Below are 24,216 nucleotides of genomic sequence, written 5' to 3' on the forward strand. Positions count from 1 at the left end.
GCATGTGTGACCCTGGGTCAGGGGTGGTGTGGAGACAGGCAGAGAGCATGTGTTCTGTGGTTTTTCAAAGTGCTTTTCCCTTCCTTCCTTTCCATACTCTCACCAGCCTTCCTGAGAGACACAGCATAGGCTTCTCATCCTTGTTTCACAGATGTGGAAACTGTCTGCCCTGAGGTCAGTCTATAGGTTCTGAAGCTGAGTCAGCCAACATCAGAGTCCTGACTCCTGACCTGGAAAATGAGCCTAATATCCTCAATCCTCTCCTTAGCTCTGGCTTTCCAGGTATGCTTGTGGCAATTTTAGGCTGCTGGATTTAAAGGGGCATTCAAACCCTATGGTTATCTCCCCCGTGAAGTCCACCAAGTTTAGACGACAACTGGCTCCTGGTGGCCCGGATGCGGGGGTGCTTGACTGGACACCTTGCCTCAGAACAATTGTCCTTCCTACTGGGAGATGCTGGATCTCTGTCTTTGGTGCTAGCCATGAAGGAGGGTGGTGCAGGGAGGAGGTGGGATTGGCAGGGACGCTGGACTGCAGGATTTCACCACAGGAGGTTCTTCAAGGTCTAGAAGAATGCCGGGAATTCTGAGAACCTTCACATCTCTGCAAACATGGAAGGTCTGGTGTTAGTTTTCTGAATTTGTTCCACTGTGAACTCTGACCTATGATCCCTGTTTAAAAAATAATGTTCTTACCTTTTTGGGCCTAAAGGCCTTTGAGCCTAAGTGTTGTGTAGCAATTTCCTCTGAGATAAGCCTTCATCTTGGAGGGAAGCTCCTTAAGGCATAGAATGTTCTAAGGGGAGGTAAAATACTCCACACTGCAGGGGAAACCTGCTAAGTTTAAGGAATAAACAACCCAAAGGCTTCGGAAAGTCTCTGAAACTGACCAGAAACCCCAGTTTCCTTCTTTCCCCAAACGTACATAAGCAGTAAGGATGCCGAGAGGCCTGGAAGAGGTTCAGACCACTGAGCTGCCTCAGAGGGACTCTCCAACTGTGCGGCTGCCTGCAGGCAGTGCCCTGAGCTCCGGGCTCCCAGCTCTTGTGAGCTGTCACTCACGCTGGGGTGGGTTTTGGTGATAGAGCTGCTGTCAAGTGATTTCTGCTCCTGTAAGTAACCCATCACCCATATTCCTAGACATATCCCCTATCTATCGCTGGTTCTCTGTGTGTTCACGTCTTCCCAAGAATAGGGTCACACAACCCAGTGCTCACGACAGCAGTGCCGGAGCGTGGAGAGGACAGGTAGGTTTGCTGAAGTCCTCAGCTAGCTCATTAGCATACACAGAGGAGCAGAGAGCAAGGGCAGATATTAGAGGTGGTCTGGTTTCTGCTCTGTGCATAGAGACCTCGAAGGAGAGAGATGGGGGAGAACATGAGATTGCACACAGCGAGGCGGACAACTCAACCACAGATGTTTATTGAATTCTGTGAATGGAATGATCCTCTCTCCAGCAGCACAGTCGAGCTAGCTGTGAAATGTGTCTGCCGTGTGTCACTATGGCAACCGGGGAAGGCATGAAGCTGGGGCTACCGTCAGGCAAGTGCATACTCAAAGGTCCCTTTATCAAACTCCTCCACTTCATCCTCCCACGTGGAGGAGGGCATGCTGCTGTACGGGTCTAACAGGATCTTGAAGCATCTGATAATGAGAAGTCCCAAGAAAATGCACAAGATGCCCACAAAAACAAAGCCGGTCTTTTGCTCCAGAGTCGGGGAGGATTCAGAGGCTTCGTTGACGCTCATCTTAGCTGAAGAATTGCTGCAGTAGGTGCTACTCATTATTCACTGGTGCATCGTGATGGCTCTTCAGGGGCCCTGCAGGAGTCAATTCTCCACCTAGGTACAGAACAGACCCAGTTTAGTTTCATCCTTGTACGGCATTGGGAAAGAAATGATAAACTCAGGTATTTTCAAGCCCTCTTAACTCATTAAAGACGGTTAAAGATATCAGATATAGATCTGAAAGTGGCATTGGAGATGCGTTTTCCACAGCAGGAGGTGCAGCATTGTTTATGGACCTATAAATCCATGCCAATAGAAAGCCAAGCACAGAAGTGATCGTTGCATCATTAGCATGAAATGCCTTTGATTTGCTTCACATTTAGTTTCTTTTCCACTATGTATGTGTGTGTGTGTGTGTGTGTGTGTGTGTGTGTGTATGGGTGTGTGTAAGAGAGAAATTATCACTCTATAGTCCAGGCTGTCCCAGAACTCATGGCAATCCCTCTGCCTCAACTTTCCTGAATGCTAGGATTACAGGCAAGAGCCACTCTCCCCGGTTTAAATGTTATATTCTCGACTCTAAAAGCATGTCTTTAAAAATTACATGAATACAAGCGATGCCCATCATCACAACTGCAAAGAGATAAGTGCAATATCTGTGGGCATTAGCTGTTTCCCTACCATCTACATTCATGTTCAGGAAAACCCTAAAGCAGAGGTTCTCAACTTGTCACAACCCCTCAGGGTTGAATAAGCCTTTCCTTCACAGAGGCTGCCTAAGGCCATCAGAAACACCAGAGCTCTATCGTACAAGCCATAGCACCAGCAAAATTATCATTATGAAGTAGCAAAAAGATAATTTTATGGTTGGAGTTACCACAACAGGAGGAAATATATGAAAGGGTCGAAGCACCAGGAAGGTTGAGAACCACTGCCCTAACTAAACATAAAATCCAAGTTGAAGTTGTGAGTTCTGCCTAATTCAGCTAACTTTAAGAAAACTCCGTAGTCTTCCTTCTAACCAGATTCTCATTCCCATGCCCCTGTCTGTGATTGACATTTTTTAAAACTGCAGCTAAACATTGTAAGAATGTTGATTTTAAACAAAATAGAGTTGTTTGTCCATTTTCGGAAAGCAACCGAGGGAGCTGGAGAGATGGCTCAGTGGATAAGAGTATTTTTTCTTGCAGAGGATGGGGGCTCAGTTCTCAGTACACACACACACACACGGCGGCTCACAAATGTCTATAACCCCCCATTTCCAAGGGATCAGACTTCCTCTTCTGGTCTCTGAGGGCACCAGGCGTGCATGTGGTCTATAGACATATGGGGTGCAAACCACTCCTGCGAGTAAAAGAGAATAAACTTGAGAAAACTTCACTAAGCTAGAGCAAGAGATAGGTGAGAATGAGTGCAGAGTGTAATGAGGAGGCGTGTAGCTTTCAGACTTGAAAGCATAGTGATAGATGCCGTATTTTATAAAGTTTTAGAGCTCTATCTTCAAACTACCAGTGGCAGATACTCCCTACTTCCGGCATGTTGGCTGGTTGATTTTTAACTCAATAAATGGGAAAAACGTTTCCATTTATGGAACATCTTTCTGCTAAGTTGGCTTAATGCCCTCACAAGTAAAAGTGTGCTTAGCATTAAAAAAAAAAAAAAAAAGTTTTTTAAGTAACTCGGAGTGATCTTGCCAAAGGCTGAGCTCTTTTGTTATTTATCGCACAGGAGGTATGGGAAACAGGATTAAACAGTTTTTGTTTTTGTTTTTGTTTTAAATTGTCAAATGAATGGTCTTTGTAAGCTACATGTAACATTGTAACATTTTTGGGAGTGTGTAGGTAAGAGGACCCAATAACACTCAGTGATGCTACTCTTGCAGAATATCAAAGTTCAGTTCCCAGCTCCCACATCAGGCAGCAGCTCAGAAACATGGGCGACTCCAGCTCTTCTGCCTCCGAGGGAAGCAGTACCCACGTGCACGGACCCACACACATGCACATAAATTTAACATGATAAAAAAAGAAGCCTCTAAAAACAGAGGGGCCAAAAAACGTCGGTTCATGGGCGGATAGTATGGAGTGCTGCCTCCTCTGCAGAGACCTGCCCTACCAAGGCTGTTTCCTCCTGGGAAGGTTGCTGGTCAGGGAGTGCGTGACGTGGCTCTGACCATCTCGGCTCAAAGGGAAATACGCTAAAGAAGTATGTAGCTCTGGAGTGCCATGTGCGTCCTGCTGAGGATGTTTCTGGTACATGTCCCAACGCAGCTCCTGTCCACACCCGCTTCGCTCGCCATACGTCTCCAGGGTTGGAGCCCGAAAGCATTTCTTAATAAACAGCTGGCCCAGTAAACTCTCCCTCGGAGTCTGGTTACTACAACAATCAACGTCACAAAAGATAACACACCTGAGCAATTTTAATTCTTTGTTCGTCTTGCCATCAAGCAGGGGTAAGAGGACTGCTATTACCATATCAGCTAAAAGCAGTTCGGTATTTTAAAGACATCGTAGAGTAAATGTGTACACCGGTCACAGCTGGTAACAGAAGCCGGTCTTAGCCTTTGGGCTAGTAATGAACCCACAGACTCTCTTATCCTTCCTACAACCTACCAGGCAACTGAGCAAGCAAACCAACAAAAGAGGCGTTTTCCAGAAGCAGCAACGAAGCACACAGCTCGTGCGTTTCTACTGAACTAAAACAGTCTCTCCCTAGCTAGAGATACAAAAGCGCCGCCCCCCATAAGACAGCAAGTTAATGAATTAACGAAAAAAAAATAACCATTTCTAAATTAGTATAGTGTCTTTATTTGGTAACTATTTGAACTATTTAAATAAATTAAATATTTACACAATGGATATATACAATGGATACAATCTTTGAAGAATAGGTTTTTTTTAGAGTTTTTTTTTTAAGTATGAATTCTTAAATATCCAGAGATCTTGAAATTTTGTTTATTAGTAGCTGACATGACCAAGAGAACTTCCATTTGGTTTCAAAAACTGGCCTTGAAGATAACCAGAAGTCAACAACTCAGCATTCCCTCTCTCTCCTATTAAAGCTATTAATGAAGGGTTCTCAAAAAGACATGGCTTTTCATGCTCAGAGATGGAGAATGTGGATTTTTTTCCAGGCAACTCTGTGAATCTCCCTTGTTTTCTAAGGAAACTATATTATTTTCATCTTTTTTAAAAGAGTAACATTTACCAGAGAGTAAAGATGTCAATTTTATAATTGATCTCTGTGAGTTTTTAATTAGCTTAAAATTTCTGGTGTAGCCAAGCATGGTGACACACACCTGTAATCCCAGCGCTAAGGAGGCAGAGGCAGGCGGATCTCTGTGAGTTGGAGGCCAGCCTGGTCTACAGAGAGAGTTCAGGACAGCCAAAGCTACACAGAGAAACCCTGTCTCAAAGAACTAAAATAAAATAAATAAAATAAAATAATAAAATTCTGGTGTGGTTACTCCTTGTTACTCCTTTTCCACTGTTTAGTCTTTGGCTGTTTCCCTCTGTCAGGAAGGGTGTCATGAGATACTTCAAAATCTTCTGAGTTGAGTAGGGATGTGACCAGCGTGTGGATAAAGAATTGCTTAGTAAGTGGAAAAGGTTGCCATGACAACAAATGTAATTTGCAGCACTCTATCTCTCCATCACTAGAACAAATACAGAAGAAACGCAATGCTATCGGAAACTGGAAAGCTTCTGGAACGCTACTGGACACTTTGAGGATGAGGTCAGGAAGTCAAAGGTTGAACGAGTTTAAGGCAGCATAGAGTATTTTCTTAACTTACTCACTGAAGAAAAAAAAAATGTAGAGACTGAAACATGCCAGCACTTTGCTTGGTGCTAGGCACTGTTGAACCTGGTAGCAACGCACCATACTGACCATTATGCCTTTATGGAAGAGGCAGACATAATTATTTTAAAGTCATAAATGACAAAGACATGACTCCTTAGCCTACTCTGTTTTTCACAGCTTGGTGATACGCTTTCAGAAATGACCGACCAAGGAAAAGCTACTGGAGTTACGAGTCCAGGCAAATGCTTCAGTTTTCACAAGGAAGGAGAGGAAATTATGGAAATGATACGTTGATAATGTGTGACTAATAGACGTTTGCTAGGTAATTGCCGATGCTAAGAAGGCACTAATGAGAACATGGGTGAAAAGCAATGCCGATGGCCCTGGAGACATGGCTCAGCAGTTAAGAGCACTGGCTGCTCTTCCAGAGGACACGGGTTTTCCCTAGGCAGCATCTTCAAAGCAGTTCACAGTTATCTGTAGCTCCAGTACCAGGGGTACAGACAATCTTATACCCTCTTTTGGCCTCTGGGGGCACCAGGCACACAGTGGTCACAGACATGCAGGCAGAGCAAAATAATCATATACATGAATTAATAATTGGGGCTGGAGAAATGGCTTAGCAGTTAAGAGAACCGTCTCCCAGACAGTCCTGAGTTTGATTCCCAGCAACTACATGGTGGCTCACAGCCATCTATCCTGGGATCTTACGCCCTCTTCTGGCGTGCAGGTGTACATGCAGGTAGAACACTCAAAAATAAATAAATCTTAAAAATAAAAATTGAAAAAAGAAAATAAAAAAGAATGCACAAGAGAAGCAGGGCTGTACTCCTGAGGCTTCCATCGCCGGCAAATGTCACATCAACGACTTAAAAGAGAAAAAGTCCATGTTGGCTCTCTGCTTCGGCGGTTTCAGCCAGTCATGTGACCCTGCTTTTAGTTCTAGCACAGGAGGGCTGCGCACTCCGTGGCTGGAGGGAAGAAAGGGCCAGGGCCTCGCTGTCTCTGTCAAGGTAATCTCTGCAGACCTAACTTCTCTTGACAAGGCACATCTGTTTCTAACGGTCTCACTTTCTCTCAAGAGGCCAGTGACCAGGAGCCAGGCCCTAACAGATGGCTCTTCGAGGAGAACTTCAGATACCAACAGCGAAATTAGCTTTCTTTTGCGAGTTTGCTGCTAATATGATGAATTGGGGACATGGGGCAGCATGATTTGGTGACTTTGGCAATTCATGGGCTTTTAAAAATAATCCCTTTGTGAGGAAGAAGTGACATATGCCTGGCTGTAGATCATTATCTACATAAAACGGGGCTGCCCTAATAAATACCAGGCTTTGCACATGAAGATAGATCTTCAGTGTAATATCACAAAGGTCTAGCCTTAGCTACACACTCTTCCATGCTTCTTCAACTTCTTCCAACAGTGATGAAGTTGAAGACATTCAAGTGATGATTACTAATTTAACATAAAGCTTGGCTGAAAATACAGGTAGCTAGCAGAGTTGAGATTCAAAACATTTCCAAAGACTTAAATTCTGAAATTAGTAGAAACGTTTACAAAGGTCTTGTGTTTGAATATGAAGGATGGAAATGTGTCATCTGAAAACCAGGGAAATATTGCTTCATAATTTACATGACAGAACTATCCAAACTGCAATTCATCAAAAATTTATGTATGTTGAAGATGTAAAGAATTGCTTGGAAAGCAGAGACAGTCTTAACTTGGATGGGAAAAAAGGGTCCAAAATGGTAATGTCATTATTAAACTGCAGTTAAACACAAATGATTAATAGGTAGTCAGTATAATTGTATTCAAAATATTTATTGCACTTTTGATACATGGTAGTAGATCTGGCCTCTCCTCTCAAAGAGCTTCCAACTAGAAAGGGCAAGGAGCCATGTTCAAACAAGAACAAAATAATTCAGTCTTCTACATGGTAAATAAAAAAAAAAAGCAAACTATATTCAACATTTACCGCATTCCTCTTAGGTAGTAAGAGAATTTTATCTCAACAACCATACTGATTAATTTTATTATCTTCCACATCTTTAGAAGAGAGGTGTTGGAAACAAAGCTTCATGTGAGAAGCAATGAAGAGCTACATGAGTGAGTAGGTGGAAGAAGGTGTGGGCTTGAAGGATGTTTATAAAGCTAGGACTTGGCATCGATGAAATGCAGTGAGCCGCGACAAGAGACCCATTAGTGATAGCTCCACCCTGCTACGCTTGAGCAATGAAAAAACAGCATTTGTCACTAAAGAGAATGGGAAAACAGTGTAGATTTACAAAGTAAACGTAAATTGGGGCATCATCAACTTGTGGTTCTTGTGTAAGGAGTCAACCCAGATAATTTTGTGCAACATGAAATTCCTAGTGGGGAAAAATACTTTAGGTGTGATCATCAAGTAAAACTGACATGCATGAACAAATGAAGGATGGAGAGATCCCAATGCATAGAGGTATTTGCAACCTTAAACTTCAGAGAAGGAGATATTATTGAAAGGGAACACTGAAGAAGACAGTAGATACATCACACATCTGAAGTGTTTTCTGGGATAGACTTGTTCTAGGGCAGATCCAGGACAATGAATGCTGTTGCAAGTCCAACAAGATGCTGTTTGCAATTACCAGATAGGATTGCATGTAGGAAAAAAAAAAACAAAACAAAAAACAAAACTATCAATAAACCATAAGCCATGTCTCTTTTGCAGAGGGAAAATAAGATATCCTGGTGGGCTCATAAGAAGTGCTTTGGATCACGAATAAATCCACAGTGAGTATTCACGCAGAACTAAGAAAGCCACAGTTTCTACAGGAAGCATTGAAAGTAGGAATGGAAACTGAGTACCGACAAACAAGGCCTGATGCTGGAACTATTTCATCATTGTAGAAATTTCCAGAAGGTTAATGAATTGAAGTAAATGCGATATAATGGCTAAAAAGGGAATGGAATTGGATGGTAATAAAATTTGACAAAACAAGTTCTATTTGCAAAGACGTTAAAGGCAGAGAAGGATAATACATTCAAATTTGGATCATTTTCAGTAAGAAGAACTTAACCAGATATTTGATTTTTCAAAGGAAATTTAAGTCAATTCATCTAATATTTAAAGAACTGTTGCAGTTTCCATTTTTAAACAAAATTTGAGTTGAGAAGGATGATTTTGTTAATATCGTAAAAGAAAAAAACTTAGAATTTAATGTTCCTCTTTAAACAATGAATCGATCTAGGAGAACGGTTTTAAAAAAGATACACAAAGGTCCACAAGAAGCATGCTTATTGAGGCCAGCTCTGTCTAAACAGGTAGATAAAAGCAGAAATGCCAGCACATTAGCCTTCATATTCAAGACATGCATCAAGCACTCGAATGCTGGTATTTGAGGCCTAGCTTTTTTCAAATAATTTCCCAAACTTTTATATATTAATTGACATAAAAAAATGAATACCTCATTTCAATACCAGCACCAAGTCTGACGTTTCTGAGACCACATCACTGTTTTCTGAGCTTTGTGCCTTCCCATTGAGATGGAGAATATTATATAAAATATTGTCAATAACAATATCAAAAATGAATAGAAGTCTTCAGTTACAACACTTATTACTTAATGATGAATAAGTTCTCAAAAACACTTTTCACCTAGGGATTAAAACACATTTTCATTTTCTGTAACTGGAAGAGATAGGAAAGAAAAGACTCGTTAGGTTCTATAGAACAGTTCTTCTAATGCTTATGTCAGGAGGAAAAATATTTTAATACCTTATCCACTGAGAAATAGAAAATGAATGAAATATGAGAGAAATCGATTACAAGGGAACAAAACCATGAACTGATATTAAAAAAAGCCCATATGAAAAAAAAACAGTTGTGAAAACAATAAGGGAATTTAAAAAAAAGAGTTGGATATAAAGCTGAATCCAGATAAAATTTGCTTTAAACGTGATACTCCATAAAAATGGATGACATCATCAACACTGCTCAGATTAAACACCAGAATCTCTCTCTATAATGACTGAAATATTAAAGTGTATTTTTATATGACTTCTGCTACTGATAAAATACTGTTTGCAACTCCATTCACTAGAATTCATGATCAAGTACTTCGGTAGTGAGCAACCAGATTCAATGTATCTCTTTTTCTTTCTCAGCAAGGGTCAGATACAGGGCTCTGTAAGTCCTGATGAGTCATAGCATTGGGCCACAGCAGTACCTGTAGATATCTAAAGGCCCAGTGTCATGGAGTTGCTTTGTAGTTAGCAACAAATAACTGATGATGACAGCAAAGTCCCCTGTGCTCAGTTATTTAAATCATATCTTGGTGGCCAGTAAATATATATATAAAGATATATATATATATATATCTTTGGTAACCCACCAAAGATATATATATATATCTGTATGTCCATGAGTAAACGTGGTAGGCATTTTTTCCCTCTGTGAATTATTTACTGATTAGGAGTTATCCAATCCTCTTTTCAAAAAACAGTTAATTTCTTGGCCCACATAACATGCAATTGCAGAAGCCAATGATAAAATGTAGGCACCTCCTAAAAATACAGAAGAACCTCGTATGTCTTTATTTTAATCAACAGGTTTCCCCCCCTCTTGTTTATTTATCTAACAACATCACAAACATTAAATCTGCAGTTGTTACAATTGAAGTACAATAGGATATTCTAGGTAAAACATATTTTAGCGCTAGTCACTAGAGAAAAGTCTCTAATGAGAGAATGCTTGCAATTTGATGAAATGATACATGCAAAGCTTAAAAAATAATGAGCCCTTCTGTACATGAACAACAGACTCTTCGCCAAACAAAAACGTTAAATCCTATTTAAATAAGGAACAGCAGAAAGCGTTACTGAGGCCCCATCTGTACGGAGCTGTCATTTAGGAATGCGTGTGTTGGAATCAAAGGAAAACCTTAAATTACAAACCCAGATGTCTTCATCATGCTGAAGTACATGCATTTTTGATTTCCTAGAGTTCCAAAGCCTCAGGATCTTCAAGAATCTACCCAAAGCTCTGAAGACGTCAGCTTTGAGGGATTTTCCTTAACAAAACATCTGGGTGGCTCCTCAGACCCCATCCCTTCCAAAGCGCTGGTGAGCTTGATCTGAGAATTTTCACTACGCCTCATTAGGGAAGCCTAGACCATCGTTCGCATTCTACCTTGTGCTGTCTCCAGTTGTCTTCTACATATTAAGCTGCAGGAAGCGTGGAAACTTCCTGCAAGACATTATGGGAGAAACATCTGCAATCTGTAAACAAACAACACATTTTCTTTCTTTTTTGACAGCATCAGCAGCTGCAGAGGTATTTTTTTTTTCCTTTTCAGAATTTGAGCTCACCAAACCTACAAATTCTCCCTGCCCCCCTCCCCCACTCGGCTCTCTTTGCTTCTGAAATTCAAGAGAATAAGGACACCTTCTCCTGGGGACTGGCGCCTGGAACCCTGTTCGGGAATGCTGAGGAAGGGGGAGAAAGTTACTTAGCAGGCAGCGGGGATGGATGGCCTCACCTTCCATGTTTGTTGCCATGGAGATGAATTCCAGCCAGTAGACTTGTTGGTAGGTTTGTCTGTGGTCGCCGATCGGTTCAGTGTAAACGGTGTGTTCTGAGGACGTGCGTGGAGTCACAGGATCGTGGGTAGCGCTTTCCTGGCCTACGTGTGTAAATGCCTGTGTCCGGGTGAGAGACGGGACACGGGCGGCTGCGGAAGGACGTGCGCGCCGAGTGTTTGCAGGAAAATGTGTGTGCATGTGTGCATCTCCGATGTGGCGATGTGTAGATGTTTGCGAGCAAAGGGGGTGCGACGTAAGCTGGGGAAGGGACTCTAACAGCAGCAGCAACAGGGTCTGCTCCCCAGGTAGAACGAGCAGAGACAAGGGCTCGTTCTCACTCACATCGCACCCCGGAGCTTAGCAATCAGGGCTCTTCGCCGCGTGTGCTTCCTAGGGTGGCTGAGGATTTAATTAATTCATTGCGAAAATCCTTTCCTCTGCTGCGTCCCCAGCTGTGCAGAAGGCGTTCCTCTGTGAGTGGAAGCGGCAGTCTCGGGTTGTTAGAAGGCGCTACATTTTTATGCTTCCTTTGATCAGACAAAGGGAAAACGGAGTGAAAGGTGTACTGCTTTAACTGAGGGCTGATGAGTCAGTTGGTGCTGGTTTCCACTCCCCACGCCCCCTTTCCACATAACACCATACCCCACCCCTTTCCGCTGACGCCTTGGAGCTGTCCGCAGTGCTGAAACGCCGAGGCTGACCTGGTTCCTGCCAGAAACGTCCTACCAACCAGTAACGAAACCGTTAGGCAGATGCGATGCAGGTTTTCTAGAACGTGTTGAATACAGACCTTGTCAACAGACCCCGACGGAAGCATTGCAAAGCACATCCGAGCAACAGACACGTCTCTCCTCATCCCTCCTCGAGAGGTTTCTCCACACTCAGCTTTAATATTTCTTAACTGTGATGATATTTTGACACTATTCCCAGAAGCTATTCTTGGCAAGCACCTGTAGATTCCCTACAAACTAATTGGTAATGTTATGAACTACTGAGTTGTTAATATTTGAGGAGAATGTAGATACAGCATTTGAACATTATTGTTGTTGTTGTTGTTGTTGTTTAGCAGAGAACACATGGTGTGTGTGTGACCAGATTTAATAATGACAAGTCTTATGGCTACCTGGAGTATTACTACTTAGGAAATTCAGTGGTTTTGAAAAAAATATGCTGTGCAGAGAGTGTCAGAGTGGCTCAGTGGAGTGCTTAGCCACAAATGGAACATCGAAACCAGCCCCCCACTTTGAACCTCAGAAACCACTGAGCAAGAGCAAGAGGAAAGGTGATGAGAACCAGAGGGAGGACCAAGTGAAACCATGTTTTCTGGACAAGTCTGCTTCACCCACGAACTCTCAGGACAAGCACAAGACCTGCAAAAGAGCAAGCCAGACAAAACTCGAACATGGTGTGAGGAGGGGGTCCCTACCTGAGAAGTCATTAACATTTGACAGGCTGTGTCCCCTGGTAGATTGCTCAGATTTCTGTGGGTATTCCCATACCTAGGGGAAGGAGTAAATCAGTACACCTTAGACCTAGTGGATTATTAAAAAAGGAGGGGGGTTGAAGTTGAGAAGAAGGGTGGATATTATGGGTGGTGGACTTGGGAGGAGCTAGAGGGGAAGATAAAGATGATCTTGTATTACATAAAATTCTCCAATACATAATGAAAGTATTTTTATATTTTAGAAGTTGCACAAATACTGGGAATTCATTTAAGACTACCCTTTTAAAAAATTGTTTTCCTTTAAATTTAAAAATAGTAAAATAAGAAGTTGCTGACCTAATTACCTGCTGTGAAAGAATGGAGGATGTATCTTCTTCCAGTGGCATGCTTATAGATTTACTGACTTTTTCAAATGTGTTAAGGGCTATATCCTTTCTTAATACTATGGAATAACGCTGTTGCTTGAGTTTTAATGTAGTTATGAATTTCACATAAGAAAACCAGAAGATGCCAATTCAGTAGGTATGAGGTTACATCTCAGGTTATTCATTCCTAACATCTGAACTGATGGTAGACGCTTGCTAATCTTGCGGCCATGCTTCAACTATGGACGCATTACATGCTAGCAAGACAGTTCCTTATAGAGTCCAAAAATGAGCTGATTTTCTTCCATCTTTATTTTAAGATTGTTGCACTGGCAGGAGAGATGGCTCAGTGGTTAAGGGCCCTTGCTGTCTGTGATGGCTTAAGTGAGAATGCTCCCCATAGGCTCCTATGCTCGAAAACATGTTTCCCAGTTGCTTCCTGGGATTTGGGAAGAATTATGAGGTGGTCTTGTTGGAGGCATTGTGTCACCTGGGGTTGGCTTTGAGGTTTCAAAAGATTTTCATTCCCAGTATGTCTTTTCCCCTGCCTCATACTTGTGGTTCAATATGTGAGCTCCTAGCTACTGCTCCAGCACCAGGACTTCCAGCCTGTTGTCATGCTCTCTGCCATGATGGTCATGGACTCTAACTCTGTCTCAGTCATGGTATTGCCTATATTACCTAAGGTCACACATGGTTCTTATTACAGTAATAGAAAAGTAACCAAGACACTGCCCTTCCAGAGGACTCTAGTTTGGTTCCCAGCTCCCACATGAAAGCTCACAGCCAACCATAACTTCAACTTCAGGGGGACCAGAATCCCTTTTCTGACTCTTAGGACACCAGGACACACATGGCATACATGAATGCAGACACACTCTACACATACATAAAAAATAAAAATAAATCTTAAAGAAGGGGCTGCTGTAAAGACCACTCTATTTAAACAAGCTTGGAAATTACTCATGTAAACAATTCATTTGTACACCATTAATAAGATACTTGTGAATCTGATTAATTTCATTCTTATTTTGGTATTATACGGATCCATGGTACTATTGACTCTCTCTCTCTCTCTCCTCTCATATGTTTTTGTGATGGGGGCAAATGTTCCATGGTACATGTTAAGAGGTCAGCAGACAACTTGAGTAATCAGTTCTCTTCTTCGATCATGTGAGTTCTGGAGACCGAACTTCAGGATTCCAGGTTTGGGAACAAGTAGCTCTGAGTGCTGAACCATCCTGCCAGCCCATTCTGTATGTCCTCAGTGTTATCTGCAGTCATGTTTTAAAGGCCTCCTGAAGGGGTCAGAACCAAGTGACATGAATCTGCTATAGATAGGAACCTCATTTCAGGAGTCATTTTCATGGCTAGAGATTTTTAAATTGTCATTTTATGACTTTAAATATGTTTCCATGGAAAATGCTCATGAAGCCTATCCTTTTTCCTTTTCTTTCCTTCTTTCCTTTTTCCTTCTTTCCTTCTTTTTTTCTGTCCTTCCTTCCTTCCTTCCTTTCTCTTTCTTTCTTTCTTTCTTTCTTTCTTTCTTTCTTTCTTTCTTTCTTTCCTTCCTTCTTTCCTTCTTTCCTTCTTTGGTTTTTCAAGACAGGGTTTTAGCAGTATAGTCTGGGAACTACCAGGCTAGCCTCTAACTCAGAGATCTGCCTGCTTCTGCCTCTTGAGTGCTGGGATTAAAGGGGTGTGCCACCACCAAGCAGCTATGAAGCCTAAACACCTGGATGTTAGGGTTGAGGAGATGGTTCAGCAGTTAAAGTGTGTACTGCAACCAACAGCACCTAAATCCAACTTCAGGGGATTTGATACCTTATTCTGGCTTAGGTGGTCACCCACATTCAGGTGGCATACACTAACACACATACACAATACACACTCACACACACGCACACATCTTTAAAAATACTTAGGTGTTACATATCTAATTCTCATTCAGTCTAGAAAAATGTGACAGTGTCATTGTTTGACCACTGATGTCACAAGTCCATACATTGATGTTGAAGGTTTCTCTGGGTAGTTTACTATGCTTTATAAAGATTTACTTTCTGTGCATGAGTGTTTTGCCAACATGTATGAATATGCACCATGCGCAGGCCTGGTGGCACAGAGGTTGAAAGAGGGCATGGGATGCTCCGGAATTGGAATTATGAATGGTTATAAACCACCATATGGGTGTGGAGAATCAAAACCAGGATCTGTGCAAGGGAAACAAGTGCTACAGACTATAGAGCCATCTCTCCAGGCCTCTGGGTTTCTGTTTTCTATTTTCTAACACACACACACACACACACACACACACACACACACCACACACACGCATCATTTAATAGAGTGCTTCCATTTAGAGCTTTTGGATTGATGCCAAAGGAAAGCTTTAACTGTAAATTAGGTGCGTTGGTGTGAGTTGGCACAAGACCTTGACCTTTTGAAGCCAAATGGAAGGTGGTGATACCCTCAAAAGCCAAGAAGTGCCCATTCAGGAGCGTGTGATGGATTAAAAAAATCTATTATGCTCTGCTTTCTCTGCTGGGCACTGGGATCCAGAGATAAATTAGATTTGTTATCTGCCCTTGAGGACATTTGTTAGGGTAAAGCAGTGTAGAAACGTCTACAAAGTTATACTGCTGCAGAAATTAATGTACTACTTACGTTCTGTTCTCCACTGCAAAAGGTCTGGTGAAGCAATGCAACCTGAAATGAACATGTGCCCTTCAAATGCTTGCACAACTTTCACAGAAACTATCGAAAAGAAACTCACTAATGGTCTTCCAAAGAAACGAGGCTCACCTGTGCTGTCAGAGACTATGACTTTCTTTCAGAACAAAAAAAAAATCCAAGGGCGTGATGGACATTGTACAACCCCAGACAGTAATTGTCTTTAACGTGCCTTTGTGCTGCACTGACTTTATCTACAAACGTCCCATTGGAAGGACTCGTGGCTTACACAATGTGATTGACTTCTTTGCAGAGTCGTTATGAAATATTAGTTGTTATACAGGTATACAAACACATCATCTACTACTTTTTGCCTAAGATGCTGAATAATTTAAAAACTTGGACATTTTCTAAGCAGTACTGCTTTGCAAGGGGAATGGAATTCTCATACCCACTTCTTGGTTCATTCCATCCAGAGCACGCAGTGAGCTTTTTTTTTTTCTTCTTCTTCTTCTTTCTCATGTACAATGAAGACTGGGCGACTAATCACATTTATTGCTTTGTGGTTGTTGTTTTGTTTCCCAGGGACGCCAGAGTCAATATAATAGCTAAATAGTTAATCGCTTCATAGGTTCTTTTAAATTTGTGTGTGTGTGTGTGTGTGTGTGTGTGTGTGTGTGTGTGTTTCTATCTGGCTATTTGTTTTGAAAGTGTTTCTTAATTATTTTTTTTAATTTAGATTATGGTCACTTGTAAAAACAATCTTATAAAATCAGAAGTGGAGGAAATAAAAATACTGTCATTCACTCACAGCCAAAATGATGACTGTTAGGTGAATGCATATGACAGGTTTTTTTTTTTTTTTTCTTTTGTTTTTTTTGAGACAGTTTTTTTTTTTCTGTGTAACCTTGGCTGTTCTGAACTTGCTTTGTAAACAAGGGTGGCCTTGGACTCAGAGATTTGCCTGCCTTTGCCTCCCTGAGTGCTGGGATGACAGGGGTATGCCACAATGCCTGGCTATATGACAGTTTTATATATTTATTTACATTTATTTTAATGGATTGTTGAAAGATAGAAAAGTATATAACCTAATTATTATAGAGATAAAAATCTAAATTACAACTAAATATTAAAATGTTAAATTGGCAGAAAAATGTATATATTTCAATGTATATAATTACAAACTAGCTTGACAAAGCCCAGTGCACTCTGTTCTTCTAGAGCCTAAATATTGTCCTTTGTGATAAAATGTTTTAATTAACTTAGAGAGCAGAAGCATTAATTTCTTTGTGTGTGTGTCTACACCATTGGTATCTTCATTGCTCTGTACGCTGTTGTTATTATTTTTAATTAGAGACAGAGTCTCTTCCTGATCCTGGAGCTCGGATTCAGCTAGGCTGACTGGCCAGCGTGCTTGAGGGATCCTCGTGACTCCACCCCTCAGCACTGCGGCTGCGGACACGTGCCATCACACCCTGCTTTTACCTGTGCACTGAGGAGTCACACTCCCGTCTTCATGTTTGCAGAGCAGGACTTTGCAATTGAGTCCTCTCCTCAGCCCCTGGACATGTTCATTTCTGCCTACTTTGTGAGAAGACATGGAACCTGTGGGAACCTGGAAAGCCCTGCAGACGGCCTCACTCAGGGACGCATTCGGGAAAGACCGTGTGTTCCAATGAGACAGAGAGGAAGACCTTCCTCTGGTAAATCAGCCTAGGGTTCTGGCCAGTGGCGGTGTTGCTTGCCTGGAGCATCTTCCCTGGGATTTTTGCTTTCAAGTTTTTTTATAGTTCAATATTTTATAAGTTCCTGGCGTCACAATAAAGCTAAGACGTCGCTTTCCTTTTTTTCCGAGGGATCTACATCCTGTTTGGTTGATGTTTGACTGAAGTAGAATTTTCTAATGTTATTGGGCCTTTTAATGAATAGTACAGTTGACTCAAACATTGGGTAATAAAATTAATGTGTTGAAGAAAATGTAGAATGATTTTGGTATAATTACTCTATTACATTAATTTATTTTCTTACATTTAGGATTTTGTTAATCCAGTGATTTTTAGAATATATTACACAATTACTTGTATTTTGGGGTTGATTGCTTTTTGAAAACATTCCCTTATCAATCTTGAATGTCATTTTTGCTTTTGCGCTCCATGGTTATTTTAATCTTTTTGGAGGGAGGGTTAAGAATGCTTTTGAAATTTTAGTAAAAAAACAAAAAAAAAAAAAAACAAAAAAAACCCCCACTATTTCTCCAAAGAGACACAACTGCAGATATTCTGCTCCCAATGCAGCCACACCCTGTACTCCCTAGAGATTCGCTCCTATTGTCATCCAGTGTCATCCAAGGAGCCCAGTTAGAAGCTTCCACAATAAATAAATAGAGCAGGATCTTCCCCTCCCCCCCCCAGTTTTGCAGCTTAGTATCGAGTGTTTTAAAACTCTGTGGGGTTTTGTTTGTTTGTTTTGCTTCGCTTTGTTTTAAATCACACTATTAGCCTCCTTTCTTTCTTTCTTTCTTTCTTTCTTTCTTTCTTTCTTTCTTTCTTTCTTTCTTTCTTTCTTTCTTTTTCTTTCCTCCTTTATGATTCCCCACCCCCACCTGTCATTTTATCATCTGTGATCTCAAGAGTAGCGGGTGCTGAATGTGCTGAAATGGGATTCGAGAGTTTGGTAATGGGCTGATTGGATTGGATTAGAAAATGACTGTGTTGGCTTTTGTCAACAGTGGGGAAGTGATCTGAGTGGACTGAGAAGTGAACTGAGCTGACGACGCTCCAGTGTGGAGAATGGTCCAGTGCTGCCCTATTTGATGAGTCTCATTTGGTAACATTAGATTTTGCTAGAAAATGTCTCTGCAAAGGAAGTTGCACCCAATATTCAGCCCCTCATGATTATTAAAATGAAGTTTCATTTAGCTGGTTTCAGTTTTACTGTCCATATGCTTCTAAATAGTTTTATTTAAACCATAATTCAAGCCGTTAAATAGGATCTATTACTCTCAGCACATTCTCCACAAACTTTTGAGCCATGAGCAGTAAAGTATATAGGAACTGACTTAAGTTATTCCAAAAATCAGTCTTGTTTTCTGTTACAGTATTACAGTTCTGTAATATCAGTCAGTTAATACATGACAGACAAATGGAGATGTCAACAGATTGAGGAAAATCATTGTTTACCCTCGGTTTTCTTCGGTGTGTTATGTAGCTGAACTCTATGTCCAGTTACACAGCTGAACTAGGCAAGCTCTGTCGATAGCAATCTGATACCCAGGGAACATTCATGCACTCCCATCCCCCACCCTCCGCCCTCCACCCTTTTTCCTTGGCTCAGCTGGACTGCCTGGGCTATCTTGAAAATTCTTATTGATTTTTCCTAACCTTTGTATGAACTTTTCATAACTCAATCTTCCCTCATATTCTCATATAATTTTTCTTCTTAGTCAAATTTGTAAAATCCAAACATATTATAAAACAAATTTTAGCCTTCATGCTTCAATTATGCTACCATTTGCTTTAGGTTTTATAAGTAGCTTGGAAATTGTACTAAGTTTGACCTTTGATTATTCAGCATTACCCTCACTCTTCTAACTTCTCCTTCTTCAAAATCCCTTTCAGTTGTATTCCACCCTAAATTCTGCCAATGAGGGACAGTGTTGCAAATTTTTGAGGAGGCCAACGAGGCTGTTTGTTGCAGCATTTGCTGCAGGTAACTTGGTGGGTGTGGTGGTTTGAATAGGGATGGCCCCACAGCCTCATGTGAATGCTTGGCCCATTGGGAATGGTACTAGCAGGTGTGGCCTTGTTTGAGGAAGTGTGTCACTGCAGAGGCTGGTTTTGGGGTCTCAGAAGGCCAAGCTCTCTTGAGTGACACTATCTAGAGTGGCAGTCCCCTTCAGCTCCCTGCAGATCAAGATGTGGAACTCTCAGCTCCTTCTTCAGCACCACCTCTGCTTACATGCTGCCATACTCCTTGCCATGACAAGAATGGACTAAACCTCTAAAGCTATAAACCAGTTAATAAAACGTTTTTCTTTGTAAGAGTTGTCTTGGAGCAGGGTGTGGTGGTGCATGACTGTAATTTCAGCACTCAGGGAGGTAGAGGCAGGTGCCTGTGACAGCAAAGGCTACACAGAGAAACCCTGCCTTGAAAAACTGAGAGAGAGAAAGAGAGAGAGAGAGAGAATTGCCTTGGTCATGGTGTTTCTTCACAGAAACCCTAACTGAGACAGTGGGTCTCAGCAAAGGGTGGACAGGGTTTTGCTCAGGACTGGGCACTAGGAGTCTTCAGATCTTTTTAGCTCCCAGGGACTAATGCTGGTGGCTCCTCTTGATTTCCGTCCTCCCTAATTTGTTAAACTTCAACAATAACTCTTCAACTTCTGCTCTTCTAGCCTGAGTAGTTGTTATGAAAGTATATAGGTCCCTGCATAAGATCCTTCCTCCTATGAAATATCTAAATGACTGAATCAAAGATTTGCTTTATTTTTCCCTGACAGGCTATCAGGTTTTTTTTCTATTCACACTAATAGGTTCATATATTTTATTATGTTTAAATTGTTTGTGAGTTAAAATACATTGACATGAAATAAATTCAGCCTACTCTTCTGTAATGTGTAAGATAAGATAAATCACATTTGTAAACTACAGTAAGACCATTGTTTTCAGTAAACAATATTGATAAGCATCTGTCAATAATGAATGGGTCTTGTTGAAAGGGTCGTAAAGAGCTAAATTTCTACAGAAATCTAATTGGAGTGCTTAAAGAGAAGTTATTTTTACTTCCAAAACATGAAGCTTGGTTATGGACAGTCAACGGCTTATGCAATGGTTCTCTGAAGTCAGCAGTTTCGGGTCACTCTATCTTCCTCCTCTGCAGTTGTTTGTATGTACATCTGCCCATAGATTTGTTGAATCATGGTTTCCATATGCAAGGTCAACTTTCTAGTCCCCTAAGGAGGAAGGATAGCAAAGAACTCATCAGGAGATGAAGCACGTCCAGAAACCCTTGACTACTATTCCTCACAACTTAGTAGATAGATGTGTGTCATGCGGTCATACACTTCATCTGCCTAGGTGCAATTACTGCTCCAAGCAAAGCTTTGTCGGTGGGGGAAGTAGAGAATGGCCACGAGACCGGAAACTTGCAGTGTTCTATAGCATAAAGCAAAGGATAGGTCAAAAACAAATGTGAACGGGGCCGTCAGAGAAACATTTTAAAGTTGTATTTGTTCAACCGTCATATAGAGGAAACTATTAAGCAAACAGTCCTCGCCATTGGAAGTGATTTTCATCATGATCAAGCTCAGGTGTGTATCAGAGGAAGGAGCAGCAATGTAATCAGGGGGGCATTTGTTAGTCATGGTAGAAAACAAGACAGGGACAGAGTGGCAGGATAATTAGTGCAGCTTCATGGCCTAGTTAGCTTCCAGGTATGAGGTCACCTCAGGGTCCTACGTGGTGATTGTTGCTGTAAACATGACTTCCCTAGTCTCAGCCAATGACAGGAGGTGGCAAAAGAGGATGGGAAGTCTTTGCCAAATGGCTTTCCTTAAGACTCTCTTGTGTGGCCCACTCAACATTTCTCTTAGATTTTACTGATATACCTAAATAGACACATGTTAGTACGTGTAAAGGGGGAAGCATGGGTCTTAGTAATTATCATCGTTGATGTGTTTCCTATCAGCAAATAAAGAGCAGATGGTTTTGCTAGTTATCCGCTCTATCAGACACTAACGGTTATCTCCAAATATTCAAAGGAGTGAAACTTGCAAATCATCATTCCAAGAAATCTATTTTGTTTCCAAATGTTATAACTAAAACTAGAGAACAATGACGCAAGTATTTAAATTAAAGGCAATATTTAATACATGGTAACCATCTTGGCACTCTTAGAGTGAGGCTGCCAAGCTGAGGCCAGTTAAAATATTACCACTTAATATCTTCCTGTGTGGCAGGCCTCTCTGGAACTCCTTCTAATCTCCCTTTAGGTGAAGTTACTGGGTGCCGTGGAGGTAAAGGCAGGGAGACTTAAACTAATGAATTAGAAAGTGGTGGAAATAAAATGCTGATTTCATCATGGAACAAACTGCAAAACAGCTGAGTATACAATAGGGCACATTGAATTTTGTTAGACATAAGCTCTTCCACTGAGATGTGGCCTTAGAGCTATAAGCTCTTTTCAGACTTCAAATAACGAAGAACACCTAGAAAGTTTAGAATCTTAGTGCTAACCAATTCAGCCATTTAATTTGTCTCCTTTGTGTGTGTGTTTGTTTTTGCTTTTTGCTTGTCTTTTTCGTTGTCATGGTCTTATCTTTCTTCTTCTTTTAACCCCTAAGACAAGGTCTCAATGCCTAGTTTGCTTCTCTGTCAATGTCATGCAACACTCACCAAAGGCAATTTGGTGTACAGCCTACAATTCATCATGGAGAGAAATCAGTGCAGGAATTCAAGGCAGGAACTGATTCAGAGGCCATGGAGTAACACTGCTTACTGGATTGCTTTCAGTGGCTTGTTCAGCCTGTTTTCCTATACAATACAGTACCACCTGTGGGAGTGGCCCCACCCACAGTGGTCTGGCCCTCCTCAAATCAATCATTAACTAATATAATGTCTCACAGAAATGCCAAAAGGCCACTCTGATGGAGGCAAATGCCTTAGCTGAGGTTCCCTCTTCTCTGGTGACTCCAGTTTGTGTCAGCTTGACAAAACCATACAAACACATTCAAGTAGCCTAGGCTGAGCTTGAACTTACTATATAGCTGAGGATGAATGACCCAGAATCCCAGATCTTCCTGTCTCTACTTCCTGAGGGCTGGGCTTACAGGTGTGTGCTTCTATGTCTGGCCTGGCCTTTGCATTTCAAGTCTTACAAAGAAAAAGGATGATGATATCCTAGCTGCCACACCATTTCAGATTCTCCCTGCTTTGGTAACATAATTCCTTTGGCAGTGAGCCACTCACCTCTTTTCCATCCTCTCCATAGCTCAGTGAGTCCTGGATAAATTTCTGGCCTGTCACTGGAAGTGTATGAAACTTCTCAAAAAAATGATTCCTTCTGTTGTGGATAACTTCTGAACCACAATGCAGACAAGATGCCCAAATTGCTACAGTGGTCTAGGACACAGCTTGGATGGTCACAAACTAGGGAAGTGGAGCCTGGGCTCATGACTGTAGAAGGAATTTTTATTTTCCTGCTTCAGTTGTCTTATTGCCTCTGTTTGCCAACCTTGGCCTAGTCCTGGAATCTTCCAGCCTCCATACAATCTAACCAATGCCTAGAATGTTTTCTGCCTCTGAGAACTTAACTGCTTAATAAGCTCACCCTTTCTTGTTCTTACTGAACTCTGGGCTCATTGGTTCAACTCAGCTATTCTGGCTCAAATTCCTCTCCTAGCTGACTTATTTAATCCGGCTTCTCTCTCAGCTCCTGAAATGCTCTGCTCGGCCTCAAAACAACTCCAGCAATCTTATCTAATCTTCTGGCTCCTTATTCTCTGGCTCATATTGTCTTCACCTGTGTCCAGCTTGTTTTCCCATTCAACCTCTCTCAGTAAAGCTCTCCTCGTAAAACTGCCTCTTGTCTCCTGTATTGTTCCTTAAGTAAATTCTCTTTCCTCTCTTCATGAGAGTTGGGTGTAACCTATTCTGTTAAATCTTTCTCTGATTCATGACCTTTTCTGCCTCTCAATTAGACATCACTTTCAAACTTGGGTACTTCCTTATATAAACTAACTTCACCTTCATTGTTTGGGATTAAAAGCATGTACCACTCATGCTTGGATTTAAGCTTTTCTTTACCTGAAACTTGCTCTCTACCGGGCTGGCCTTGAACTCAGATTTGCTTGCCTCTGTTTCCTGGATTATATTCCAGACAGATCACACTGACCTAGAAGGTCTTTGGATGTGATCTCTTGCCAGAGCAGTCATGTTCTGAATTAAAATTCCTCTACACATGACTGTGAGGGCAGCATACTATCTTTAGGATGCTTCTTACATACCTCATTTTCTTAAAAAGACTAGGAAAGCCAATCTTGTTTAGGAAATGATTATTTCCTCTTACTGTTACTAGCAGGTGATAATAAGTGATAAGGTATATTAAGCTATTAACAGAAAAGACTGGATTTTGGAGTTGCTAATATGTCAGAAGGCTTCCCTCAGGCTGGGTGCAGTGATGCATGTTTGTGATCCCCAGCGCTCAAGGAGGCAGAGGCAGGTGAAATGCTGTGAGTTCAAGGTCAGCCAGGTCTACAAAGCAAGTCTAGGTCAGCCAAAGCTACAGAGAAAATCCCTGTCTTGAAGAACCAAAAGCCAAAAGCCAAGACCAAAACAAACCAACAAAATCAAAAAAGCTTCCCTCTCTCACACACATATGTAAATACACATTCCGATTTCTGAGAAAGAAAACTAAGCTGTCCTTTGACTTTATTCCGGAAATATCACATTGGCTTATTTTCTATTTCTGTGACATAGCACCACGGCCGAGGCAATGTGCAGAAGCGTTTATTTGGTTTTGTAGTTCCAGAAGATTAAGAGTCATCATGTCAGGGAGGTATGGCAGTAGGCAGGCGGTGAGAACAGCAAGCTGAGGGCTTATGTCTTGCAGGGAGCAGAGAGTGAGCTGGGAATGGAAACCATCTTTAAACTCT

General features: G+C 41.5%; 1 protein-coding gene across 4 annotated transcripts; it reads right to left on the minus strand.

The window, feature by feature from the left end:
• Window positions 1-1,382: 1,382 nt before the first annotated feature.
• Ctxn2 (cortexin 2) lies at window positions 1,383-11,181 on the minus strand. Of its 4 annotated transcripts, XM_060371539.1 has the most exons (3): window positions 11,045-11,172; window positions 10,696-10,752; window positions 1,383-1,840 (listed from the first exon to the last, which is right to left on the minus strand). In XM_060371539.1, exon 3 carries the CDS (start codon window positions 1,781-1,783, stop codon window positions 1,538-1,540), a length of 246 nt encoding a protein of 81 aa, XP_060227522.1. In that variant the 5' UTR covers window positions 1,784-1,840; window positions 10,696-10,752; window positions 11,045-11,172; the 3' UTR covers window positions 1,383-1,537. The 4 variants fall into 4 exon arrangements, with proteins under 4 accessions (XP_060227522.1, XP_060227523.1, XP_060227521.1 ...); XM_060371540.1 differs by lacking the exons at window positions 10,696-10,752; window positions 11,045-11,172 and adding an exon at window positions 8,972-8,992; XM_060371538.1 differs by lacking the exons at window positions 10,696-10,752; window positions 11,045-11,172 and adding an exon at window positions 10,461-10,597 and having other exon boundaries at window positions 1,384-1,840.
• Between the last annotated feature and the right edge of the window lie 13,035 nt (window positions 11,182-24,216).

The sequence above is a fragment of the Meriones unguiculatus genome, chromosome 18 (assembly GCF_030254825.1).
Source record: "Meriones unguiculatus strain TT.TT164.6M chromosome 18, Bangor_MerUng_6.1, whole genome shotgun sequence".
Classification (NCBI taxonomy): domain Eukaryota; kingdom Metazoa; phylum Chordata; class Mammalia; order Rodentia; family Muridae; genus Meriones; species Meriones unguiculatus.

What these genes read in the sequence shown, in the direction of transcription:
- Ctxn2 (XM_060371539.1), bottom strand. Translation starts at nt 1,783, where the DNA reads ATGAGTAGCACCTACTGCAGCAATTCTTCAGCTAAGATGAGCGTCAAC.